Here is an 18,731-nt window from a genome sequence, read left to right as displayed (position 1 = left end):
GCATTCCCTTTGTGATATGGAACCTTGTGATACAATGTCAGAGAGATCCATAGACTTGCACACAAGTTATTGTCATGAAACTAGAAAAATGCCTCTTTTTTGCCCCTTTTTGGCCCCTAATTCCTAAAATTTGGAGGCAATTACCCCCAAAAATCAATCCCAGCATTCCCTTTGTGATATGGAACCTTGTGGTACAATGTCAGAGAGATCCATACACTTACACACAAGTTATGTCTGGAAGTTACAAAAATGCTTATTTTTGGCCCCTAATTCCTTAACTGTTGGTACCATAACCCCCAAAATCAATCCCCACTTTCCTTTTGTGGTATTGAACCTTATTTTAAAATTTCATTGAGATCCATTCACTTAAACTAAAGTTAGAGTGCGGAAACTAATGTGTCTTCGGACGACGACGCCGGACGACGACGACGCCAACGTCATACCAATATACGACCACAAAAATTTTTTTGCGGTCGTATAAAAAGGAGTTCTTAATTAAGAAATAAACTGATTCGCTGAGCGCAGCTGGATACACCCGCAGAGGTACTACCCTGAACAGCTGGGGCAAAAATGGACACAATATTCAAGCTTGATACAGGTCTGAATTTGGATTGTAATTAAATATTTGACATATTATAGTTTATGAATAAATGTAGTCAATGAACTTGAAATCGGTTATATGAATTGAATTTATATTCAATTAAAGATTTCTTGCTGTTGTGCAATACACTGTGCTGTTGTGCAATACTTAATAAATCTGTTGCCAGACTATAAACAAATAAAGTTCAATTTCTTCTCAATGTCTTATTTGAAATTTATGAAAATCAATAGGGAGATTACATCAATAGCTATAAATAATTCACCAAAGTTTCATGTGAACTACTTAAAGCATTTTTGAGTTGTTGTCCAAAAACTGGAAAATCCCCCCTTTTTTAATGAATAAAACCCCATAACTCAGAAATGTAAAATCTAAAATTTATAAAATTCTAAAGGGAGCTTACGGATTGATAATTTAGTCTTAGATGCAAGATTTTTTTATCAGTTGTTAGTGGCTTTGAACTAGCTGTCAGTAACTGCGAGTACTCTCAGATTTGTACTTAGTGTCTTTTTGTTGTTTGGATGTACAACTACCCGACCACGTCCACTTGTATTTGTATTTATCCATCTGATGAGTTTATCCTCTTTCAACTGATTTTTATAGTTCTTTCTTATATTGTACTGTTACACCACTGTCCTTGGTTAGGGGAGGGTTGGGATCCCGCTAACATGTTTAAGCCCGCCACATTCTGTATGTACATGTATGTGCCTGTCCCAAGTCAGAAGCCTATAAAAGTGTAATTCAGTGGTTGTCGTTTGTTTATGTGTTGCATATTTGTTATATTTGTTCATTTTTTTACATAAAATAGGCCGTTAGTTTTCTTGTTTGAATTGTTTTACATTGTCATTTCTGGGCCTTTTATAGCTGACTGTGCGGTATGGGCTTTGCTCATTGTTGAAGGCCGTACTGTGACCTATAGCTGTTAATTTCTGTGTCATTTGGTCTCTTGTGCATGTGTGGAGAGTTGTCTCATTGGCAATCATACCACATCTTCTTTTTTATATTTACATCAACAGATATAAAAAATTCACCAAAGTCAAGGTGAGACAACAAAACTTAGTTGTAAGATCTCTGAAATTTTTTACAGGGTACGAGTTTTTCTCATTGTTGGAGATTGTACGGTGACAGTAACACCTGTAACTGCTTAAACCCATTTCTTATGCACTTTAGTTTGATAAACTCACTGAATATCATACCACATCTCCTTATTTTTATATGCATTACAATTTACATGTGCATGTAATTGTAAATATATATATATCAGAACAAAATTCATTGCGTCACTTTTATTTATGCATCCTTTGGCACAATACAAGTTCTAAAATTACACAACATAAAACAGCTAAATGTTATTTCAGATGAAAGTTTTGTTTCAGTTCCATTCATAGGATTTATTAGAATTTTGTATGTTTTGCCAAGTCCAATAATTCGCTCTATGTGACATATAGACATAGTTGACTAAACCACCAGGTGTCGAACATTCAAGAATTTTCAGTGTTTCTGTTTTTATTTGATGAAAAGGTTGCCTGAGCTCTAGGAGCTTTAGGTTTTATCACGGGATATTCTGTGCTGTCAATAATAATCCAAGTCGTAGGAAACTTTACTTTGAAGTTGGATGGTGAAAAATACCTGACTAAACCACTAGATGGCCAAGTGTTAGCCTCACACCACTGTTTAGACATAAAAACAATCCATGTATACACAATATTCTTAACACTAGATTCAATCTAGAATCTAGACAGTTCAAAGTTGGTTGTATGATGCCTCAATTTCATCAAAGTCATAAAAAAACTGATTTTCAACTGACACCCTATCAATTTGAAAATATATGTATCTCAAACAATGTGCTGCTGGACCAAGTGTGGTCAAAACAAATAAAAATTTAGTATACAACTCTAAACCGGTATAAAAATGCATGGCTGTGTCACATGTCTTCATTTCAAAATTCTCTGTTAAAAACATAGGCATTGATGGTGTTTGCGTAATTCCATCTGTGAAGCTCAACATTAGCTCGGCAGTTGGTGGTGGACAGTCATAAATCCTTTCTGCAGTATGAATGACTTCTTCAGGAAAACCAACTTTACAATCAAAACTTTCCTCTAGATTTCTACTACAATATTCATCAAGTTTAGTTCTTTTGTTTTCACAGGAAACTGCCCTGATTTTTCTTTTTGTGGACGATTCAGTCTCTTGCTTGGTCCAGGAAAATAGGCTGGGAATTGCAGTAGACTTAAGTCTCTGTATGGTGGGTTTGCGCCCTGAAAAAGGTTATAAAACATTAGTTTTTTTATAATTAAATGAACTTCCATTAGCAATGTATACTTTGTACTACCTGGCGAAATATTAACTAGATTTATTCATTACAATCTGGATAAAACTATGTTTGCCTGATTCAATGTATGTTATGTAAATCCAAAGGACAAACAATGAGACACTTATGCAACAAACGTACATTGTTTGTTCCTAAATAACTATAATATAGATGAGAGCATGTCATTGTTTTGTTCCTGTTAACATTGTCATTGATATTTTTCAAGAAAGTCTATGAGGCATAGCTTATGCATTCCTGTCATTACTACATTAGCATAATTACTGCTAAAATAATTCTCAGTATGATATACCTATTGTAAGAAATCATTATAATTGTAGCAATCACCAAAAAATCTCAAACAGATCACATTGAATCGTAATCCAAAAAATTATGACGTCTTGAATTACCCACCCCCTTTTATTCTAAAACGATAATTGCGGTTGTAAACAGACTTTGGTTTATTCGCATGGCGATTACATATATAACTATATATTTCACAAAGAAAATAGAGTTTTACCATGAATAGTTTCCTGCACGTAGTCTTTGCAAACAACAGCTGATTGAGATGGACTCCACGATATCATCGTGTTCTCGTCCAATCTGCGTATGGGCCATGGCGTTGATCCAACTTTTCCTTCTTTTTAAGTCATTTGGAAATGCATGTCCTCCTCTTAAATGACATCCAGGTACACAACAACAAGTACTTGGCATCGTTAATTAAAAATATAACTGAAATAGTTGCACAGTGCAGAAACCGGAAGAAGAGGAACAGGATCCGCTACGACGGCGCCACCTATTCAGGAACGATAATTTGCTACTTTATATAACTGCGAAAATAACGTTAGACGGGTTCACGTGCATAAATAGAAATGCGCTTTAAATTGTATAATATAATTCATGTTCAGTCGACCTTTAATTATTATATCAACGACTGAAATGATTTATAAACATCTAGATTGCAGATAACACTCGAAATTAACCCGAGCTCTTTCCACACGGAATTCAAATAATTCTAGTTTGTCAATCGGTTGACTGCTTATAATGCAAAATACTAATATATCAAAAGTTTTTAAAACTAACAAAACACAATGATCGTTTCTCTATTTCCCAATGTAAATGAAATGAAACAAAAAACATTTTATATCGCAATAAGAAGAGGAGAGAATTCAACATTTCCGGATCTACTTGGAGTCTAATGACCCCCCACGTAGATAAGTTGGATATCGCGGAAGGAAGGATTAACCCGGCAACTAGAAAGGCATTAAAGCACTGCCTTTAATAAAACAACAAATTAAATTTACGTTAATATGCCATATAATACCTTGACATCACCACATTCCATTGTATTTTTGTCATGAGAGTGTTCTGCAGCACCCTTTTCATTTGGTAAATCTGCCTCCATCATTCCTTCCAAAGCAGTGTATGGTACAACTTGTTCTAAACTGAAACAAAGAATAAGGAACTGATTAGAACTATCATTTGTCAACTAAATACTCAATACCATTATACTTCATGTCTTATCAAAAGTATGTGTAAAACATTTATTCTAATCATTAATTTGCAATTTAATACACTTTGTGTTCGTTTTTACAATTGTTAATATCAATTTATGCTTGAAACTGAGATTAAAAATATGAATACGAATCAATTATAATATTTATAACTTACCACATACGATAACATGTTGATATATATCTTTCAGAGCATGAACTCTAAAACAGAATAATTATTTTTTTACATGATGTTTGAGAACGCAGTCAGATTCTTTCACATTTCTTTTTTTCAAAACCACCTCTATGAGAAATAAATTTTTCTGCTGTCTAAAGATTATTTTGTAGTCTATTTAAAATTTATACAAGATAGTTTATATAGTGAAAGAAAACTGAACAGAAAAGTTTAGAATGGTTTTCTGGTGCAGATCAAGACATCTCCTTTAATATTTTTATGTACAATTTATACAAATGAGTTGCCTCATTGTCTCATTATTGAATGGATGCCAGTACTACGCCACTTATGTTAAGTTTTTTTAATTTCATTGTTGCCTTAATTACCTGTTAAATGTTTTCTGTGAATGAAAGTTGTCAGGTAATGGCATTATGTATGGTGGTCATGTAGCTTACAATCTGAAAAAATAAAGATGTAAATTATTTACTAGCCAAGTTTTAACTGGTCTAAACTTATATATATAATTCATATATTCAAACTGATATGTGTGAAATTTTGATAACTGAAAAAATCAATTACTGCAAGATTTTTTTAACAAACTTATGATACTTTTTTGGTTCATGTACATGTAGTAGGTAAAGGACAAGGTTCACTTTAATCTAAATATGGCCTAGAATTTCAGCTTTATCAAATAAACAGCTGCTCCATGAGCGCATGATACATGTACGCCCGTCGCTTTTTTAAAGAATAAAGTTCAATAACTTCTCAATGTCATATCAGAAATTTATGAAAAACTAAAGGGAGGTTATCTTAATAGATATAAACCAGTCACCAAAGTTTCATGAAAACTGCTCAAAAGCACTTTAAAGATATTGTCTGAAAACTGGAAAATCACCCCTTTTTATACGACCGCAAAAAATTTTTGCGGTCGTATATTGGTATGACATCGGCGTCGTCCGAAGACACATTGGTTTTCGAACAATAACTTTAGTTTAAGTGAATGGATCTCTATGAAATTTTACCATAAGCTTCAATACCACAAAAGGAAGGTTGGGATTGTTTTTGGGGGTTATGGTGCCAACAGTTAAGGAATTAGGGGCCAAAAATAAGCATTTTTGTTTTTTCCAGACAATAACTTGTGTTTAAGTGTATGGATCTCTCTGAAATAATACAAGTACCACAAGTTTCCATACCACAAAGGGATGGTTAGGATTGGCTTTGGGGGGTTATGACTCATACCATTTAGCAATTAAGGGCAAAAAAGGGGAAAAAACAAGGGTTTCCTGGTTAATGGACAATTTAAAAGCAGTGTAAGGGAGGTAATCCAAAAACAAATTGTACAATGTTGTACAATGTTGGATTACCTCCCTTAAACTGCTTATAAATTATCTATTTAACACTTTTATGATGTATTTAAATTGGTAATTATGGTTGCAAACTCCATTGGAAATTTGAATTGAGATTATGACCATATCTTGAGGGAAAGAATTTTTTTTTTGGAAAAGGGGGGAGGAGGGTAAAAAAGAAATTGTGGGGTGCACTTTTTTTTCCATTTCAGATTTCAGAAATTAAAAAGAAAATTTCTTCAAATATTTTGATTTTTGCAAAAAAAAAAAGGGGGGGGTCAATACCGCAACAGCATAGTATATTTCACAAAAGCAAAAAAAAAAGGGGGGGAGGGGGGGGGGGGGGGGTAAAAAATTTTTTTTTTTTGGGGGGGAGTAAATGTTTTTTTGTTGGGGGGTGGGGGGGGGGGGTGGTGATTTTTTTTTGTTGGGGGCTTGAATCAGGTCTGAATTTGGATTGTAATTAAATATTTGACATGGGTTTCTGAATAAATTTAGTCAAAGAACTTGAATTTATATTCAATTAAAGATTTCTTGCTGTTGTGCAATACTTAGTAAATCTGTTGTCAGACTATAAACAAATAAAGTTCGATTTATTCTCAATGTCATATTAGAAATTTATGAAAATAAAAAGGGAGCTTACATCAATAGATATAAACAATTCACCAAAGTTTCATGAGAATTGGTGACAGCATTTTTGAGTTATTGTCCGAAAACTGGAAAATCACCCCTTTTTTTTATGAATAAAACCCCATTACTCAGAAATGTAAAATGTAAAATTTATAAAATTCTAAAGGGAGCTTACATCAATACATACAAACAATTCACCAAAGTTTCATAAGAATTGCAACTGAACACTCATTTGATTTATCAGATTTATTACAATTATTCAAAAGTCAAATTTATATGAGCCTGTGCCTGAAAATAGTGATTTTCAAAATAAGGGGAGCCTTACATAAACATGCATTTTTTCAACCAATTTGAAGTTTTTGAAGTTTTTTACCATAAATTATTCTTTCATATATATTAAATGTACTTTAAATGGAAAGAAAAGTTACAAAAAGCATACCAAATGAGTATAAAATGGTCTTAGGCTATGTAAGACTGAACATTATTTAGTGTCAATTTAGGCCGTAGCAAATATTTACATATAAAAATGCATACAGAAGCTATAAGAAATGGAAATTTGTTACTTTTTGCTCATTTCTATGCTTAGATGTCATGATACAAGAAGTCTAATTGCAAAAGGACTCTGATACACTGGCATCACTTTAAAACTATGTTTGAATGACTTTTTTTGAGATTACCAGAAATTATTAGGATAATAGTGAGTACATATTTAACACATGTCCGTTTCCATATCGTTTCTTTATTAACTATGACCCGACAATAAAATCGGCTACAATTAGGTAGTGTCAAGTCCTGTCAATCTGGGAACAGTATATCTAACTAGTTTGAATGACATTTTATTGATAATATCAGAAATTATTAGGATAATAGCGAGTCCGTTTTTAACACGTCCGTTTCTGTATCGTATCTTTATTAACTATGGCACGACGATAAAATCGACTACAATCAGATATGTCAAGTCCCGTCAATATATATGTTCCTGCGTCAATATATATGTTCCTGCTCGAATTGAATAAAAAGTAACTTTCTGGTATATGTTAAATGTCATTAAATTCCTGTGATTCTCAAGATAATTTTCAATTTTTTTTGTTAGTGTCGTTATCCTGTCTTATTATTTTAAGAGTAACAAAACCAACAAGCTAAAAATTAAAAGCCGAATTAAAGTTGTTAAGGAAAATAATTAACAATAACATGGTAAAAATTATTTTTTGTATTTTCTTTATCAAAAATTTCAAGAATGAAGTTCGAGAAATTTTCATCTTTGCTTGTAAACTTATATTTTAGGGGGAGGGATTGTTGCATGTTTCAAGAATATGTGCCGTTTCCAGTAAAATATATTGATAATGATATAAAATTATAAATTGTTTTTAAACACTGTCACTGGAAATGAACCTGACTGTTTACAAGTCTTAAGGAAAATCTTGAAAAATGATAATATTGAATAATCTAGACTAAATACTTTTCCCCTAGATTGACGATTGATGATGTTATCTGTTTAACTCAAGATCCTACATGTAAAGTGTTTAGTTTCTAAGTTTTGTTGCTGCTGCTGCAAGCAGCCTTTCAAAGTCATTGTAATGTTCACAAGAAACACGTCTGTCAGCCAAAATAAAAAACACTTGAACGACCTAGACCAGATTGACATTTGGCGGGAAATTAATTCATCCTCTGCATCAAAGATACCGTACATCTCAAACACACCACAAACACGTTCAGTGCAAAAGTAGCAAATCACAATGCACCATACTCAACACAAGTACAATAAGCAAAATTCTCACTAACTGTGTGTCTCCAGATCTTTTTGAAAACTTTCTGATTGAATTTACACAAAGTGGAATAATGACACAGGCAGTGAATGTTCACAGTTTAATTGCTCAAATTCAAGGTAAAATGACGTGGGTTAGTTGTTTCTCAACTGTAACAGTGTAATGCTTCTGTAAGTTAATTGCAAACAATAAATTTGAATATAAATAATGCATGCCTAGTCCAAATGCCAAATTACTACGAGGTCTTGAAAATGAAAGGCTATTTTGATTTATTTCACGTGAGGCAGTGTCCGCATGTGGGTACAAATAGCCAAATTGCCGTTCGTAGGCTACACGTACCAGCATCTGGTTTTATAATAAAATGGCATCGGATTTAATTGCGATAATTTCCGTATATATTTCACGTTTCATTCCTGATTCGATGGCATTTTTATTATAAAACTGGATGTGGGTACGCGTAGCCTAGGAATGGTAATTTGACTATTCGTACCCGCATGCGGGTACGCGCAGACACTGCGTTCATGTGACGCCTTTCAACGACATAATGTTGAAGCTATTTTTAGTTCAGCTAAAGAGCCAAGTCAGCTTTTCTAATCACTTTGTGTCAGTCTTCATCAGTTGTATGTTGTCTTCTGCTAACTGTTACAAAAATCTTCTCTGAAACTTCTGGCAGCCAAATTTAACCAAACTTGGCCACAATCATCATTGGGGCAAGGATTTGTATAGTGAGAAGGATTGGAATCTCGTGGACTATTTGCATTGCCTGTATTGAAATAAGCTGCGTATGATGAGATTTTGCGAGATTTACCGTGATGCATCTCGTTAGTCGTTTTTCGTCCACCATTACAAGTTGAATTTATGTCATTTCAAGATAAACTCGGCGTTTTGTAAGTATACTATAACAAAATTACATGATGTGATACTTTTAAGTGTAAGTTTATGACAGTTCTGATTCAAAAAACAGTTTATATCTTTACAAAACACATTGTCTGCATCTAAATATACTATGCATTTTATCTATTGGTCATCGTAATAATCCCGCCCAAAAAGGCGGTCCAAACCACAACTTTAATCTCAATCTCCTCCTTAATTATACGGAATTGTGTTCAGAAACTTGAATTATATGAAATAAATGTGTGTGGTGCGTGCATGATGTGCATATTATAAACTATATAGTGTAAGGAGCTTTCGTTGTTGTTATTTTAATGGTTATTTCAGACCAACCGTCAAAAATCGTCCCGCGTCAGTGCAAAAAAGGGTGGACTGATAAAATATCAATAAAGTGCCACAATCGGTCGATTTCAACACTAAAACGTAATTATATCAATTTATCATAGTTTATTTGTTGTACTTTCTAAAACATTTGGCTTGCAAAATGATAACGTGTGATATTATCATATTTTCAAAATAACGCTACGGTTACTAGATGCATCCAAAAGTCGTTATAATGGGCGGGACCAAATTAACATAAATAAACTTCCTGTAGTCCCTCGAACATGATGAAAAATGTTTACAGTAGAATACATAGTTTGCATCTGTCGTTTCATGGACATTTACACCAAAAGGTATTGCTTTTTCCTTTAGAATTAATATGAAAATTTACTGGGAAATTCCTTTATGCCTTCAAGGGTTAACAGAACCCTGCTTACGTTCACCACATCAACTGAGTATATCATACAGTCATACTGCACATACGCTACTGTCATAGGTGATAGCATATTTTGGCAGTAGTATAAAGTGAAAATATAGGGACACTATTAATTTACAAGTTAAAGGCGTGTTCTTACTATCATATATTAAGACTGTCTATCTCTCCAATTTTTTGGTATACCTCAGGCCTGTACTTAAGATAACAGGAGATAGTTACATTTGTATATGTGTATATAAGTGCTTAAAAGTGTGGGGGATAAGGGTACAATTTCAGTGCGACTAATTCAGTTAATGAAATAAAAAATATATATTGCCGTCTTAAGGATAAATCACAAACGCTCGTCCCAGACCAGTATAATTTTTCTAACTGCCCAAATGAATAAAAAGAAATTTTATGAAAGACTATTTTTCAGGCTTTGTTGTCAAAAAGTGTTCCACAATACACAAAATTTCTTAACACTCATAAACAAAAACCAAAAAGAAAAGAACGGTCCATTCACATGTACAATTTTGTATGGAGAATTTGAAAGTAAAATTAGGCACTTCATCAAGGAGCAGTTATAAACTCTCAGCTCACTACTAAAAACTCTTCATACATGTATTGTCGGGACTCTTGGGCGTCTGGGTTCATCATTTGAAATATAAAGAAATACCAAAATAGTCAAAAATTTTATGTTGTCATGGTCAAACATTTGATATTCTTGGGATGGCTACATGTCTACTAAAGTACATAATTAATCCTTGTTACCCCAATACAATCAACCAGTTATGTACTTGTATAGGATGCATAATGTGCCAATGCGGACTTTAAAATTCTGAACTTTTTCTGACCAGACTCCATATTCTTCATAAATTCATGTCTTGTGTTTTATTATTTTTGTAATGTATTATGAACTGTGTTACTTTGTTAATGTTCATATATATATATATGTATACCATAAAACCCACCATAACTGGATTAATTTCAATAAAATACATATCCCAGCATTATTACATTGTATAGTGAACATGTAAATTACATCTGTTTACATGGTTTAAACAGTAACAGATTATACATAACCCAGCAGTGACGAGTGCCCAATTATTCGTTTTTAAATTACTGCAAAATTCTCTAAATGTTATTTGATAAAAAATAATCATTTAGCTTTTATATATGGACAGCTAGGAGAGTAGCTTACTCTTGATACATAAGTAATAAAATTTCAGTTACTGTGTATAATTGTTTAACATCATATTTGCATTAAGTTTTTTACTTTCAGATGTAAAAGATATTTTGTAATCTAATAGTACTTCTCTCTGAAGACAATAGTTGGTTATGGCTGTGGATAATAATCAGGTAACTACATTATTAAATATATAAAATAATACTGATACCAGAATTACTTTAAAATCATTATATTCAGAATTTGTGCAAGAATCATACCAGTGTGCCACATCTCTTAATATTTTTTACAGAAATTCTTAGTTGAATTCTAGCCTGCTCTGACAGTTTTCAGCACTAGTACTAGTACTGCCACAAAATGTAATTTTTAGATTCTTATTCGTTTTTAATTTGTAGTAGGCAGGTGTATTTTGTTTTACATGTAATGTTTTATTTTTTTTGCTTTGAAATTAAATGGATTAATATTATAATTTTACAATATGGAAAATGTCAGGGAAACCCTAATTATATTTTATGTATTTTAGTCTTACAAAAAAAATGTTTGTTATTTTCAGGATACCAAAGTTAAAGAAAGGAGATATGTTTCTTTGTGGTGAAAGTGCATGAAATAACACCATATTCTGACTTACAAAATGATCACTCATACTGCATGCAATACAGGGAAAGGCATCAAACCAAGCCTCTAGAAGACATACATTTGTAGAATGTATTTTCTATGATGTACACGTCGCAGAGGATACTTTATGTTCCAAAAATTCAAATACGAATTGTGTCAGCTCCTGTGACAAACTTAAGACGGAAGTTAACCAGAGTATGAAATCACCATTATCAATATGTAAAATCCAACCAGTGACTATATATTTATTCAAATAGTGTCATGAATGGAATTAAAAAAGGACTTGGAAAATTAACATGTTTTAATATTGCTTTGTGTGTTAATAAAATTTGTCAGCAAGAACAAACTTCTTTTATTACAAGACATCCAGAATACATGTCTTCATACATGTCATAGCAGGTACCAGCATTTCTGTGGTTGGGTGTTCCCAGATAGTTTAGTTTGTAACAGTGTTCCATTTTTTGGTCTTTCATGCTTGGTTCAAAAGGAATGTACATTTAAAAAAATATTTCACAACTATCCATCCAAGTCACAATGTGTAAGAAGTAAACAATTATAGGTCAAAGTATGGCCTTCAACACGGATAAGATTGTATTAGTTGGAATGGGGGTTTGTAACAGTGGTTTCCAAACATATGTTGTACAGAGAATGAAGTTCTGAAAGGGGTAGTGAATAAAGCTTCTTTGAAATGTGATAATACCGTAACCCAGTAGTTTTTGTATAAATTGCAGCAGGTCAGTAATAGAGACATCATGGAGAGTAGGTGATTTAGAATTGCTTATTACTCAATAGATCAATCAGAAAGCACAAAAACAACTAATAATAAAATAAAAACCATTATCACAAAGCACAGATATAAGAGTACTCACAGTTACTGAAAGCTAGTTCAATGCCAATTACAACTAATAAATAAATTATGCTCTCCCAGACGAAAGTATCAATCAGTACACATCCAACGGATTTAGTGTAAAGATGTCTTAAACAGTCTTAGAAACATGACCTTGTGCAGTGCCAAAATATAAGTAAACAGTATTGACATCAGTGCTAGAGTTCAACCTGTTCTAACTGAATGGTACAATTATTAGATGAGGGTTGAGCCCTCACAATATTTAAATAATGGAAATGAGGAATGTTTGCTCCTCTCCATTATGAACATTTACAGGTCACTGTATATATTGATGGCTTATTGTCTATCATCCCACATCTCCTTGACTTTATATTGTTGTTATTACTCTTTCCATTTGCTATTCATTAAGATTCATCATTAAGATTCTGAACTAATCAAAACATTTTTTTATTATAAACATGTTAAAAGCTAAAAGAGGCTAAGTTTTGACATCCAAAAGAACAGGTAGTCAATTTGTTTTGCTACTTCAAAAGGTTTGATCCAACATGATGTCCAAACTCTCCCTTTGCATCAACATTTCCAAGAATACAGGTACACCTGTATCCATCCTTGCTCTAAAAATTTCTTAGGGATGGAAGGGGAGGAAAATGATAAGGTTGTACCATGTGATCAAGGATCCAGAATTTTTCACATTTCGGTCAAACTTTAAAATCAAACACAAGCTAGTATGATATTGACTTTTGAATTCGTGCACTTTCCCTTAAACTTCCTGTGTCACAATGCTTATGTTATTACATCACAGTAAGAACTGATTGTTCGATGACATCATTTACAGATTGACCTCAGGTCAACCAGTGTAATTCATTAAATAAAACCTCAAGATTAGTGTATAAGTGAATAACAAACGCAATACCCTGGTGAAAACTAAATTGTCCAGATACACTGACTTGGTATAGGCACAAAATGAGGTACTACCGTAGGGTTAATATGAAATAAGGAGAAACGGTATGATTGTCAATGAGACAACAATCCAAATGATGTGGATTTAAGCAGTTATACGTCCAGTTTTAAACATAAGCAAACCTCCCTGTTGGCTAGCTTGGCCAGTTAGACACCATCCTATAACTACATCTTCATTGTCACTGTTAATTTTACAATTTTTCTTATTACATTGTATTAATTCTCAAGTATTTTGTAAGTTCATAAGATATTTGAATACTTAAAAATAAATAGTTTTATAACAAGCACATCCAGTGACCATTATTGATAACATTGTTATATTTTTTTTTTTTTTAGCTCTTTTGAAGGAAATTTGTAGATCTAGAGATGACTGCAGTGAGAATAGCCAGTTTCATAACTATGCTGAGACAGCAATTGGTATTGCTGAGAAAATTCATAACGTGGATTCAGGCATTATTAAATCTATGAAAGCAGAATCAATGGTTAGTGACCTCTTAAAGCTGCAGTTACAGATGTTTTTATTATCCTGGGGAAAAAAATCAGGATCATAGAGTTATCACTTTGTCTTTATGGAAGAAATAATTCCTTGTGATAACGTGAGTTTCTGGTGCTTAATGGGAACAAAACCATAGTTGCAAACCTCTGGCTATAAGAAATAAACAGACATGTAATATCACATGCTTTTTTTTCATGGATTTTTCTAGCATTCTAGCAAAATTCCCAAACAATCTCAAAATTCATTTTCATCTTTATTATTCATGACAGCGATGTTTATTTTGTTCAACCGCTAGCTTTATGCCGAAAATCGCCAACAAGTAATGTGTAAATCTGGGAAAAAAAATATCTGTCTGACAAAACAACAATGGCTGCCATCAACCGGTAATGTAGACAATACCGGATCAGACTCCGGAAACGGATAAGGCTAATTCCCGGTTTGCCGATCAAATACTATAAATAAATTTTAAAAAATCCAAGCAGGTCACAAAAAACAGCTATGAAATATAAACACTAGAATTGAAAACCAAAAGATATATGAAAAAGAAAGAAGAAACAGGAAATATTTTATGCAGAAACTCTAAATTATTTTTAGTTCACAAATAATTTTCATGTCAAAATCCAATAAAATGTGACATTACTTTTCTTTATCACTGAAATGCATTCAAGCAATTGTGCACAGCTTTTATCAAAATATACACTCTTGTCACATGATTTTGTTTTTGAGCATTTTGGAGAGGAGTAGGGCACAACAAGTCATAAGTTTGTTGTATTTTGTCGGACAATATACAATTATATGTAAAAAAAAATTGGTCTGGTAAAATTTTATTCGGTCTGGTAAAGCTAGGTTGTTTACCAGACCAAATGTCCTGTAAAAATAAAATTCATTCGTGTAGTCTGCTGTTAGCCACTAGTCCGATGCCCCAGACTAGAAAAATTTTATTGGGACTAGTAAGTGTTTTCAAACTTTGTTTAGACACATAAGAAAAATGTTGGATTATTGGTCTTCGAACTAGTAGTCGGAAAAGATTTTGGTGCAGACTACAGTATTGCTTATATTTTAATGACAGCAGTTGCTTTTTAGCTGCAGTTGCATTTTAGCTCTCCTATCTTAAAAGTTATTGTCATCCGTCCTTCTGTCTGTCATCACAAACTTTAACCTTCAGATTTAAGGTAATTGTTTTTGGGATTGGTAAATGTAGACCCACTTTCGACTTTAAAAATTTACTGGTCTGACGTTCTAGAGTTGTAGAACTTTTAACAATCATATTTTAGGCAATATATATATACCTTAAAATTTCCTCATGTAACGCTTTGGCTGATTTAAAACCTTTGAACTATTCCATTTTATTCTTGCAACATAAATTTACAGTATGCCAAATAAGGGTGTGTCATGCACTCCTGGTGTTCATTTTTCATTTAACATAATTAACTTAAATGATGCAGTTGGTTTTCTTTTTTGAATTGTTTTACACTTTATTATATCATCAGGCCTTATAGCCGACTGAATAAGGGAAGGGATTTGCTCATTCAAGAAGGCTGTACAGTGACCTTAAAGACAAATCTACCAATAATATCTTCTTTAAATTTAATCTCAGTTTACATGGTTTAAGCTAGTTAAAAGCTTTAAAATTTGCCATTTAAAAAATGGAGTCACTGACACATTTTCGATTAAAACGCCATCTTTTTCATGGAATTTGGAAATCAGGACTTGTAGTTATTAGCAGTGTAACATTTTATAAAAAGTCTTGTTTCATATACAATACAGTTATCTCTAAATTCTAATTCTAATGACTAAAATGGAATGATTTGTTTATTTTGCATTAGAATAGAGATAACTGTGTTGTATTTGAAGCTTTGCGGACGTCCATCGGTAGTTTTATTGTCACAAATACCTGTTTACATTTAGGGGCCAAAGAAGATAACATCTTTTCGCTGAATTTTCTTTAATGAAAATTTTACACTGAAATAATGATTGAAATTGAATTATGTACTTGTTTTGCATTAGAATAGAGATAACTGTATTGTATTTGAAGCTTTGCGGACGTCCACCGGTAGTTTTATTGTCACAAATACCTGTTTACATTTAGGGGCCAAAGAAGATAACATCTTTTCGCTGAATTTTCTTTAATGAAAATTTTACACTGAAATAATGATTGAAATTGAATTATGTACTTGTTTTGAATTAGAATAGAGATAACTGTATTTTATTTGAAGCTTTGCCCGACATCCATCGGTATACAGTTTGTATAATGATTGACGACTTCACACGAGAAAATCTGTGATAAACGGGACGATTTCAACTTCCCAATTATCAATTTTCCATTTCTCAGCAGTAACATACCCTCTGCCCCTTCGTATGGTGTTTACATATCTCAGTTGATATGTTATGCTCGTGCATGTTCATACTATACGGACTTCATATACAGGAGTGTGCTAACACAGAAACTGCTCCAACAAAGTTATGAGGAGGACAGATTAAGAATGACACTCCGTAAATTTTACAAACACCATCACTAATTGGTTGATCCATACGATGTGTCTTTGTCCAAACTAACTAAAGACATTTTTACCACGTGTTAGATTGTGGTTTGACATTACGTTGTCTGATCTTTTAATTACCAAACATGACTTATTCCCGATTGTGACTGTTTTGCTGAGTGTGAATTCGCATTGCTATAAGACGTGTCACGGTACTTTTCTATCCAAAATTCATGTATTTAGTTTTGATGTTATATTTGTTATTCTCATCGGATTTTGTCAAATGTCTGATCGTTTGTAGTTAAAATCTTATTTTTTTCTGTTGTATTTGTGTGTTATGGTAAAGATAAGTAATCGCCCAGTTCATTTATTGGATTCTAGTTTGGGTCAACTAAATTTATACGATATATTTGGTTTACAGTTTGATTTAGAAGAAACACCGACATAGCTAGATAATACAATTAATTATCTAATTACTACCACAATTTTATATTAATTAGTATTGTAATTTTCATTGTTATTAATAAATGTTATATGGGTATTACAAACCTAATCTTGAATTCTATCCTAACTCTATCCTATTTTGGGGAAATTTTTAGAAATTCAAATGTGACGTCATTTTGTGCGTTGATCTCTTTGGCGAACTCAGCAGTGAATTTTTATGTGCTGGTTTATGTTGTTTTTTGTATCCGTTTTTATTCTGTAGTTAGTCACCACTTTGGTGTTATCGTGTATATCTATTATATAGTCATTTTTATAAATTTACTGTTTGCAAAAGTATGAATTATTCTAAATACTTAGGATTTTCTTATCCCAGACATATAACCTTAGCCGTATTTGGCATTTTGGTCCTCAATGCTCTTCAACCTTGTGCTTGTTTTGGCTTTCAAACTTTTTTGATCTGAGAGCACTGGTTAGTCTTGTGTGGACGAAACGCGCATCTTGCGTATTAAATTTTAAACCTGGTACCTTTTGTTAGCTATTATTCGTATGTTTCTCTGCCCTATATGTTCTCCCATTTATTTGTAATGTAGTCCTGTCATGTAATGTTGTCATTTTAATGTTATATTTAACATTGCCATAAAAGCGGGAGGTTTGGCTAGCCACAAAACCAGGTTCAACCCACCATTTTTTTTCTTAAAATGTCCTGTACCAAGTCAGGAAAATGGCCATTGTTATATTATAGTTCGTTTCTATGTGTTACATTTTAATGTTGTGTTTCTGTTGTGTCGTAGTTCTCCTCTTATATTTTAAGTGTTTCCCTCAGTTTTAGTTTGTAACCCGGATTTGTTTTTTTCTCAATGGATTTATGAATTTCGAACAGCGCCGGGTATACTACTGTTGCCTTTATTTCACACAAAAAATGTTTATTTTGTTAACTTTGTTGTTAGTAGAAATTATATTATTGGTATCATCATCATCTGAGGGTCAAATAATAATGATAAATTGGTATAATAATTTTCCCACCTTTTTTATGGTTATATCTATAAAAAATCAAGTTTTAAAAAAAAATTGACCAATGTTTTCTCTCGATGAAAATTCAATAGAATATGCTTTGCTTGTTATTAAACAAAATAAGGAAATTAAAAACGTTGGTCAGAGAAAAAGAGATATTATTTATAAATAAACTTAAAACATTTGAATTGGCGGGAATCCATTGCACCATTTTGAAAGCAACGTTGAAAGACGTTAGGTGGAATTAACGATGTTTTCATAGGTTATGGACAATTCAATTCCTTTTTAGCTCACCTGCAGGTGAGCTTTTCTCATCACTTGGCGTCCCTCGTCGTTAACTTTTACAAAAATCTTCACTGAAACTACTTATATGAGTTATTGCCCTTAAATGACAAATTTTACAATTTTTTTTCATTTTTGCCTATTATCTTGAAAATTATGATAGATAGAGAGAAATTCTAATTGCAAAATTGATCAGCAAGACAAGTTCTACAAATAAGTCTTCATGGTTGAAATTGTCAGTTGACTCCTTATTAGAGTTATCTCCCTTTGATGATGATTTTTACTAATTTTTTGCGTTTTTGCCTTATATCTTAAAAGTTATAATAGATAGATAGAAACTTAAAGAAGCAAAAATGATCAGCAAGACTAGATCTACAATATTGACAATATGGATGAAATAGTCCAACGATTCGTAATTGGAGTTATTGCTCTCAAATGATGATTTTTTTATCATTTTTTTTGCATTT

General features: G+C 32.5%; 3 protein-coding genes and 1 long non-coding RNA gene across 5 annotated transcripts in view; 2 read left to right on the top strand and 2 right to left on the bottom strand.

Moving 5' to 3' along the window:
* LOC127724470 (uncharacterized) overlaps nucleotides 1-8,147 on the bottom strand; it is a 31,035-nt gene extending 22,888 nt beyond the window's left edge. Inside the window, exons 1-3 of the mRNA XM_052231436.1 lie at nucleotides 8,010-8,147; nucleotides 4,961-5,032; nucleotides 4,231-4,351 (exon numbers count right to left, since the gene is read on the bottom strand). Coding sequence (XP_052087396.1) covers nucleotides 4,231-4,351; nucleotides 4,961-5,004 — 165 coding nt within the window. The 5' untranslated portion in view covers nucleotides 5,005-5,032; nucleotides 8,010-8,147. The remainder of the gene's footprint in view (nucleotides 1-4,230; nucleotides 4,352-4,960; nucleotides 5,033-8,009) is intronic.
* LOC127724471 (uncharacterized) lies at nucleotides 808-3,793 on the bottom strand. The gene is made up of 2 exons (XM_052231437.1): nucleotides 3,427-3,793; nucleotides 808-2,856 (listed from the first exon to the last, which is right to left on the bottom strand). The coding sequence occupies exons 1-2, from the start codon at nucleotides 3,491-3,493 to the stop codon at nucleotides 2,342-2,344; spliced, it is 582 nt and encodes a 193-aa protein (XP_052087397.1). The 5' UTR covers nucleotides 3,494-3,793; the 3' UTR covers nucleotides 808-2,341.
* An 884-nt stretch (nucleotides 8,148-9,031) lies between the features above and the next one.
* Nucleotides 9,032-12,090, top strand: LOC127724859 (uncharacterized). Of its 2 annotated transcripts, none has more exons than XR_007992761.1 (3): nucleotides 9,032-9,203; nucleotides 11,226-11,302; nucleotides 11,683-12,090. It is a non-coding gene; the product is annotated as an uncharacterized LOC127724859 (long non-coding RNA). The 2 variants fall into 2 exon arrangements; XR_007992760.1 differs by lacking the exon at nucleotides 9,032-9,203 and adding an exon at nucleotides 9,478-9,881.
* Nucleotides 12,091-12,496: 406 nt separating this feature from the next.
* Nucleotides 12,497-18,731, top strand: part of LOC127724942 (testis-expressed protein 11-like) — a 60,762-nt gene continuing 54,527 nt past the window's right edge. The window contains exons 1-2 of the mRNA XM_052231942.1: nucleotides 12,497-12,503; nucleotides 13,888-14,033. Coding sequence (XP_052087902.1) covers nucleotides 12,497-12,503; nucleotides 13,888-14,033 — 153 coding nt within the window. The remainder of the gene's footprint in view (nucleotides 12,504-13,887; nucleotides 14,034-18,731) is intronic.

The sequence above is a fragment of the Mytilus californianus genome, unplaced genomic scaffold, assembly GCF_021869535.1.
Source record: "Mytilus californianus isolate M0D057914Y unplaced genomic scaffold, xbMytCali1.0.p SCAF_14, whole genome shotgun sequence".
Taxonomy (NCBI): domain Eukaryota; kingdom Metazoa; phylum Mollusca; class Bivalvia; order Mytilida; family Mytilidae; genus Mytilus; species Mytilus californianus.
The sequence above is the reverse complement of the archived record's forward strand: the minus strand, read 5'-3'. Positions and strand labels throughout refer to the sequence as shown.